At 31.0% G+C, this 9,005-nt stretch overlaps 2 protein-coding genes across 2 annotated transcripts; one reads left to right on the plus strand and one right to left on the minus strand.

The window, feature by feature from the left end:
- The first annotated feature begins 436 nt into the window (after positions 1-436).
- Positions 437-2,203, plus strand: LOC110629749 (transcription factor bHLH93). Its single transcript, XM_021776853.2, has 4 exons — positions 437-1,212; positions 1,302-1,481; positions 1,632-1,799; positions 1,908-2,203. Exons 1-4 carry the CDS (start codon positions 688-690, stop codon positions 1,992-1,994), a joined length of 960 nt encoding a protein of 319 aa, XP_021632545.1. The 5' UTR covers positions 437-687; the 3' UTR covers positions 1,995-2,203.
- A 186-nt stretch (positions 2,204-2,389) lies between these two features.
- LOC110629637 lies at positions 2,390-5,935 on the minus strand. The gene is made up of 2 exons (XM_021776705.2): positions 5,012-5,935; positions 2,390-3,475 (listed from the first exon to the last, which is right to left on the minus strand). Exons 1-2 carry the CDS (start codon positions 5,783-5,785, stop codon positions 2,732-2,734), a joined length of 1,518 nt encoding a protein of 505 aa, XP_021632397.1. The 5' UTR covers positions 5,786-5,935; the 3' UTR covers positions 2,390-2,731.
- Positions 5,936-9,005: the final 3,070 nt, after the last annotated feature.

Genomic DNA, 9,005 nt, shown 5'->3' on the forward strand with positions numbered 1-9,005 from the left:
ATTTATTTTATAAATTTATAAAACCATTTTATTTATTCATTAATAATTAAATTAAAATAATTTATTTATAAACCTAATTATTAAAATTAAAATTAGCACTCATAAACCTAATTTGGTGATAAATATATATAAATAAATTTGAGAGTTCTCAGATTTTACTATCTAATCTACCGCCACCATTTCAAAAAAAAATGTTAAAATTAGATTTATTTATGTAATGGGCATATTTTATTAATAACTCTATATATAAATTTGTTATTAAAATTATTTTTTAAATTAAAATTAAACAATGAAAAAAGTTATTTAATTAAAAAATATTTTTTAAATATAAATTATTTTCCAAGCCTTAATTTTTTTTTTTTTTTTTGAAATATCTCCTTTAAAAGTTTCTGAAATATACCAAAGAGGAAAGATATTTGAAACCAAAATCCTTATTTACCACACTCTCAAAAGGGAAATAGAAGGTTAAGCCTCCTTTGCTGATTGAGCTTTAGATTGTAAGTCTCTGCAATACAAAATCCATTTTATAAGAAAACAGCCATTTTTATATCTCTTTTATATATATACTTCCAACTTGCTGCAACTTCATCTTCTTAACATCTCAAGCAATCCTCTCAGTATCATCTTCATCATCATCAAATTCATTTCCCTCTTTAACCCTCCCTCCATAGAGAGAGATAGAGAGAGATGGAGCTCTCTCAGAATGATTTCATGGAAGAATTACTTGAAGTTCCAAGAAGAGACAGTAGCTGGGCAAATTTCCCAACTTCTGGGGCTAATGAGTTTTTCTCTAGTGGATGGAACTTTGATTCTTTTGATGACAATCCTTCATTTCTGGGATTCTCCACTACTCCAGCAGAATCCACCTTTGACTGCCATTTCACTAACCAAACATACCCTTTTGCTGATGGCTTCACTGTCTATTCAGAGATTGACACCTCATTTCCACCCCAACATCAAGAGTGCCCATCAATGGCTGATGAAGAAGATCTTGGTCTTCTTGCAACTCACTCTAGCAGCAAACTTGAGATGGAACAAGCAGCTGCAAATAATGCTCAGGTTTTTACTATGGGTTTGGGTGCAGAGATGAAGAACAAGTCCAGAAAGTTAGAAGGGCAGCCATCAAAGAATCTAATGGCAGAAAGAAGGAGAAGGAAACGCTTGAATGATCGCCTTTCCATGCTAAGATCAATAGTACCTAAGATCAGCAAGGTGATCTCTTTCTTGATTTTCTCTCAATCTCTATAATGTATGTATATATATAATTGATAGAAGAATGTGAAAGTGAAATTTTTGAGCAGATGGATAGAACTTCAATACTTGGAGATACCATAGATTATGTGAAGGAACTTCTTGAAAGGATCAATAAGTTGCAAGAAGAAGAAGAAGATGATGAAGAAGAAGATGAAGAGGGTAGTAATAAAATGCACTTCTTCAAGGATCTTAAGCCAAATGAAGTGCTTGTGAGAAATTCTCCCCAGGTATGAAGCCTGCTGCAGAAGTTAGCCATTATAAGATCCCACAAATCAAACACCCAATTCCCAGCTTGGATCTCTTTCTTCTTCTTCTTCTTCTTCTTCTTCTTCTTCCTTTTTTCTTCTTTTTTGTTTACAAAATTATTGGCTTGGCAGTTCAATGTGGAGAGGGGAGACACCAATGCAAGGATCAATATCTGCTGTTCAGCAAAGCCAGGGCTGCTGCTGTCAACAGTGAACACATTGGAAGCACTAGGCCTTGAGATTCAACAGTGTGTTATAAGTTGCTTCAATGATTTTTCCTTGCAAGCATCTTGTTCAGAGGTGATTATATAATAATTACCATCTTAATCTTAACTAATTAACTTCCAATTCTTTTACCTTCACAAATAATTAAAGCGTTAAACAGTGATTCTCTTATTCTTGTGTCAGGCTGCTGAACAGAGAAAGCAAACAGGTCCTGAAGATATAAAGCAGGCATTGTTCAGAAATGCTGGTTATGGAGGGAGGTGTCTTTAGAAGGAATTTGATCTACAAGGAATTTAATTTGCAAGTGAGAATTTGTAATAAATGCTTTTTAATAATTGTATTTTATTTATAATCTCCTTCTCACAACTGGGCTTATGATGAAAGGCATTAACTTATATATGGGGAATTTGTTCCTCTAACAGAAACCCCTTCAATGTATGATTTGGAAATAGATAAAAGAGTGTATTGATTTATGTAAATTATTTTCCATTATGGGAATGTTTTTGGAATAATCATACCTAATTTTTTGGTTAGTATACTTAATTAAACAACTAATAGTTGGATGTATGGATTAATACATCAAGACATAACCACACCAATAATTGAAATAGTCTCTCTCTCCTCCTCTCTAATCCTTTCTTTCTCATTCCAATACATATACAAAACATAAAAGACAAACATTAAATTACTAATAAATTCTTAAGGACTCATTTGTTTTCCTAGAATTCATTTAAAATCTTAAAGAATCACATATTTAAAACATTATATTTCAAAGTTGCTCAGGTTCTATAGTGATAAGTCCTAGTTTGCTTGATTTAATTAGCAAACCTTGATATCAGATGTCTCCCAAGGACACTAGTTAAACTGGGAAAAACTCCTCAACTTTAACCGCTGACTCAGATGAAGGTTCCTTTTCTAAAACAGAGATCAAAGAATTAGCATTTACACATTTGAAATTTTAAAATCCTAGTAGAATATTGTTACCACTGCTCATTCTTAGAACAATGTCAGAAACCATCAATTTCATCATCACTGTTAATGACTCTATCCTCGTCTAAATCGGTAGAGTCGCCCTTCACATCAGTTTGCAGATCTTGGAGCTTATTAATAGCATCTCTTGCATCAGAAACCAAGGCATTTTTTGCTGCTCTAACCACATCTATTTTCTGAACATTGGCCTGCCCTCTATTCTCTTTTCCTGCTCGTGCACATGCTGCCTTTCTCTTAGCTTCCCGGCAATGTAACTGGTCAATATATTTCTCATGCAAGGCCCTGTTTTTTACCTGCTTCAGTACTGGGGGACTAACAAGGTCTGTCCAACATGAACTTCTAAATCTAGAGAGTGGCTTTTTCTGACCAGAACATCTCTCATGGCACTTCTGAAGAAATCCCTGTTTTTCTTGTAAATGCTGTGGGGTGGAAACATCATTCTGCTGAGAACCATGTCCAGATGGATTCACATTGGGTTCAAGAATGGAGAATAGGTCTGCTTCATAATTCTGGTCCTTGCGGTTATGCTTTTGCAGCAATTGTCTAACAGTTCTCTGTGCAATACGACTTTTCTGTTTATAACAAGTTGACCTTTTAACCATCAAATCAGAAGGGCTAAGCAATTTGCCAGCAGAGAGAGAAAAACATCCCAGGGGCGATGAGCTCATTCTCTTCGTCCTTGATTGAGGCAAAGGTTGAGGTGGAGTTATATGGTCAGAGTGAATTTTCTCAAAGCAATCTTGAGCTGTCTTTCCAGGCACCTGTAATTGATTTTGTATTTTTCATGGTTAAATAAGCTAGCAGGTAAAAAGCAAAACTAGTTTGAAGAAAAGATTTTTGGTAAAAAGTGCCTCTAATATGAAAGATTGAAAAGAGAAACTAACACTTCCAATTTCAAAATTGAAACAAGATCAATCTAGGCTTTTACTTCTTCAAATGATCCATTCAAATTTTGAATGAAGTTCTATTCCCAAACAGATAATAGTATTCCTTTTTGCTAGCATAATTAACTAAATCAAATATGCTTCCCTGATTTCTTCAACATATTGGTAAATGTTCATAAACTGTACCATTGGGATTTGATTTTGGAATATGAGAGCTTGAGAAGAAAACAAAAAGGTGAACAATCTTCAAGATAAGCATAAAACCACATAAGACCGTTATGTCTTCTGAGGAACTTTGAATCAAAGCTCAATTATCAGGGAACTTTACACTCTTACCTTCAATTGTGTTCCAGGATCACAAATCATAGCTTACATATGATCTGGAAAAAGATTGCTGACTTTAAATCCTTCACCAATAAAAGAAGAAATGAAAAAATATAATTGCAGCTTCAGCTTTGACTTTCATCTTCATTTTTCAGAAAGAAAGCAGCAGTATCAAAGATATATTCATCACATTAACTATTTAGTCCTTCCCAATTTGCATCTTCACCATGTATATTCAAATATTATGTATACCACCCAATATTAACATGAATCATAAATGGAAAAAGGTCAGGTTTGAGAAATCCGTTTAAATGAAGTTTAACTAACTGCTTATATTCAAAATGCTTACAGTTCAATAGCAATTGACGTGATTTATGTTAAAGAGCATGAGACTGTAATAGGATTTGCTAAAAATGGTAACTCCAAGTAAAATGCATAAATAGACATGAAGTACCAGTGACAAATTAGATTTTTAAGGTCTTCACTTATTTATTAGTGAGCTAAGTTGATATTTATCATATACCCCAAAAACAGAAAAGGCTTTAACAACTAATAAGCATCATTTCCTAGATTACAAAACATGATAAACCCATTACTACTTCAACTTACTAGGTTGAGTTTACTGCAGTGCCCTAGTCCTGCGCTGGCAACTAGTAGATACGCTTGAACATGGAACTACAAATTTCTATGGGGCCAAAGTCAACATCTTCATTTTTCAAAACTCTGAGGTCGTTTAAACATAAAACTTCCTTTTCTTCATCATCAACCCAACTATTTTTCTATCACTAACTTGGTTATGAACTTACAAGTTGATCAATTTATTTGAAGTTATATTAGTCTTAATATACTAGAATACATGAAAAGAAGAACATTAAAAGCTTTTCAGTAGCAGCAGTTGAGTTTTTACAACAGATACACTAAGCTAATTCACATAAATAACCACAAGGTAAAACATTGCAATAGGAATTATGCTTTTCTAAACCATCATTTTTCTTCCTTGAAAGTAAGGAGGGAATGGGGAGCAATTTTATAAAATAAAAACACAAGGATCATATAGAAATTAAAGGAACCAAAGAGTAGCACAAATACCAGTTTAGAAACCTTCTTCCAGAAATTAGGAGTGGGCTTGGCAGCAAAATAAGCTTTCTGCAATGCCACTTCTTGCTCCCTTGTCCACCCTTTAACACTTCCGTAACTATCTTCTTCTCTCTTCCTCTTCCTAATAACCCTACTCCCTTGACTTCTTTCAAAAGCAAATTTCCCTTGGGCTGCTTTAAGTCCCATGACCACCTCAAAATCACAACCCTGAGTCCTCCTGTCAATTCTCTGCACAATCTCATCACACGAATCCGAACCTACTTTCTCTTTTTCTTTATTCAGCAAGACCGCCTTATAATCTGTAGATTTATCCAAAACACGATTGCTAGGTTTCTTGTTAGACTTGCTACTCGTTGATTTATGTGAAGCAGAATGTCTGAGTTTGCTTGACTCACTCTCACTGCTCATATTCGACTTATCATGCTCACTCTTCTCATTACACGCAGCAGAGTTTCCCAGTAAAGAAAGCCTCAAAGACCGCCGAATATTTGAAACGCCCTCCACCCTCTTACTAAACCTCGGAGATCTTCTCAACCCAAGAACGGGATTCGTGCCAATCGATGGCTTTCCATCGTATTTTCTCAGCTCCTTGTATGCTTTTTGCTTGTTATCTGCGTGAATGTTGGAAAGTTTTGGGTTTTCAGCATTCAGATAGCGCTGTTGATGGATTAATCTGTTGGACCGACGTAGAGGAGTGGTTAGTTTATGCTGTAACTGTGCGGTAGTGGAAGTGGTGGATTTTCTGGAAGTTCTCTCTTTTGGCATTTCGTAGAGCACTTGGTGGGTGTGCTCTTGTTTCCAGTTTCTTGTTTACTTTCCCATCGGCGTGCATTGGGAGGGAAAATGGCGATAGAGCAGGCTGTTCAAATTTTGGGCAAGTGGATTGGGCTTTAAAATGAGAGAGAGCAGCAGCAAACTTGGGATGCAATTCTTGGGCCAAGACCCATTGGACTCACAACTGTCGGGCAGGATTTGTCCCATGACCTCACGAGGCCAATAGAATTTGGCCCAATATTTCCCACATAGGAATATTAGGTCGCCTCCCCCACCACTCGAACCCAAGACCTCTCCAAATAAGAGTCTGGCATTACGAGGGTGAGTACCAATTATTTGGAGAGGTCTTGGGTTCAAGTGGTGGGGGAGGCGACCTAATATTCCTATGTGGGAGATATTGGGCCAAATTCTATTGGCCTCGTGTGAGGTCATGGGACAAATCCTGCCCGACAGTTGTGAGGCCAATGGGATGGATCACGGGAGTGTCGGACTTCAGGCTCTGGGCCATGTGGGCTCGGGAGATGGGAGAGGGACACCCGTGACATAAAAAGGATGACATGATAATGTAATTCTTTTAAGGGAAATTTATTATTGAGTCCCTATATTATAAAAATATTTATCAGTTGATCTCATAATTTTAAAAAATATATTAAAATATCTCTAATATTTTAAAAATTTATTAATTAATCACTTCATTAATTTAAATTGTTAAGTATTTTATTATTTAATTTTTATATTTTAAAAAAATTTATTAATTAGGCTCTGAATTTATAAAAAAATATACTAATTATTTCTTATGTATTAAAAATATTTTAAATTTTTTTAAATATTATAAATAATTTAATATAATTTTTTAAAATCGAAAGATGAATTAAGAATTTTTCAAAATAGTAAAATAGAAATTATTAATAATAATTTTATTTTATTATTATGTTATTTCATGAATTAAAGGAAATTATGGTTTATTTCTTAAGATTTACAATTGGAAAACTTTTGGAAAGGGAAATAAGAGCAAGATTCTTTCTTTTGGCTGAAAAAGACTTTGATTCTCAAGCATGATAATTTCAATTATGTATATATACACATCACACATCAATTCCATCAACAATCTCAATCTATCTTAAATAATAATACAAACAACAAAAATATCCCCACTTCTCAACGGAAAAAAAATTTTAAAATCTTTACTTTTATATAAATTAGTGTTATTCACGTGCAATAGTTTTTAAATTCATTATAATATTTATAAATTTTATTTATATTATAAATTTAAATTATAATAAAAAATTAATTATAATAATTTAAGTATAAACAGTAATAAAAATTTTAAAATTTTAACTTATTATGTAATATTTTAATATATTTTTATAAATTAAAGGATAATGTTAATTATCTTTAATAAATATTACATTACATTATTTTATTTTTTTAAAATTATAAAATTAAATTTTAAAATTCATATAATAAATTTTTATAATTTTTTATAAAAATAAAAAAATTATTGCACTTAAATTACACTTGTATTAATTTTTAGTTTAAATTGTTAACATAGATTTTTTTTTATTATTATGATTTATCATTTTAATAATTTATAATTTTTTATTTTAAAATTAAATATATTATTAATAATTCAAATACCACTATATTATCTAAAAATTTTATATTATCAAATTATTTATATTTTGATTTACTTTTAATTATCAAATTATTTATAACATTATCTAATAATTTTATTTTATCAAATTATCACTTTAATAGTTTAAAATTTTTATCTTATAAATTTGATTGAATTATTTAATAATTTAATATTATGGAAGTTGAAATTATTTCAATAGTATTATCTTAATTTTGATATTTTTATTTATTAATGTATATAACTAAAATTTAATTATTTATTTATAATAAATATTAATTTTTTATTTTAGTATTAAAAATAATTACTGAAAATTAAAAGAACAATATATAACAGAGCAAGTTTTGATAAAGAGTCGGGTGCCCTAATGTCCGGGACTTCCTTCTCTCGGATAGAACCGCATATCAGCTTATCAAAACTTTACCACGTAATCCTATCTTCTTGTAATGACAGCTCATAATTTATTTTCAATGATTATTGTACAATATTAATATTTGTATTTATTTTTTAACATATTCAGTTTATTTTCTAATTAATCTAAATTTATCATTACAATAAATTATTTCTAAATATCCATGCTACATTAGCATTTTTAATTATACAGTCAAATTGGATAGTCACACTTTTTCTCTCTCCCACTTCATCACTAATTGATATTTATTTACAATAAAAGTAGATCATAAAAGAAATTATGAATGTGGTAAACTTGATTTTCATAAGTAACTATAAATAAGTTTTAAAATAGATTTTAAAATGCAATTAATGAAAATTAAATAAAATTTAATAACTTTTAGTTTATTGGCTAAATATATTAATATTTAAACATCTGTATTATTTTTTAAAATATGAAACTATTTCGCTTATTTTTATAATTAGGCCTCAATATATAATATAAATTAGCTATAAGCATCAAGGTCCACAATTTGAATAATTTCTATGTACTAGCATATTTAATTTAGTGGTAATACGACTCTCTCTATTCTTTTATAATTTTTGTCAAAAAAAAATATATATATTGATATTTTTAAAATTAAATTGATGATATAACCGAAATGGAACTATGTTATAACTGGTTCACTTGTAAAACAAAGAATGTGAGTGGTTGGCGTTTACAGCAGCTATTTCGACACTCAAATTCGTAAGTAGAAGAGAATGGCAAATATAATGTTATATGGGATAATAGAATATATTTACCTTGTGATTATTCTCCTTTTATATAGTAAGAATGTGTATATAAATATAGCATTTCTTGATAATCCGACAATAATGTGGCTGATTCGTTGGTAAGGGATTTTCATCGATTAATTGATCAAAAATCCGTGATTATAGACCTAAAGGAGATTTGCTAGATTGTAGTTGTTAATAATAACTTTCTTATGAAACTTCATCCTGAAATTGTGAAGGCGAGTAAATTTAACCTGAGACTGAAGTATTGATCGAAATTCCGTGATTACAAATCTAAAGGAGAATTGAAGTTGTTAATAATGACTTTCTTATAAAATTTATCTTGAAATTATGAAGGAGAGTAAATTTAACCTGTGGGTGAAGTGACGAAGATGTTGCACAAACATATAAAAG

The sequence above is a fragment of the Manihot esculenta genome, chromosome 13 (genome assembly GCF_001659605.2).
Source record: "Manihot esculenta cultivar AM560-2 chromosome 13, M.esculenta_v8, whole genome shotgun sequence".
Lineage (NCBI taxonomy): Eukaryota > Viridiplantae > Streptophyta > Magnoliopsida > Malpighiales > Euphorbiaceae > Manihot > Manihot esculenta.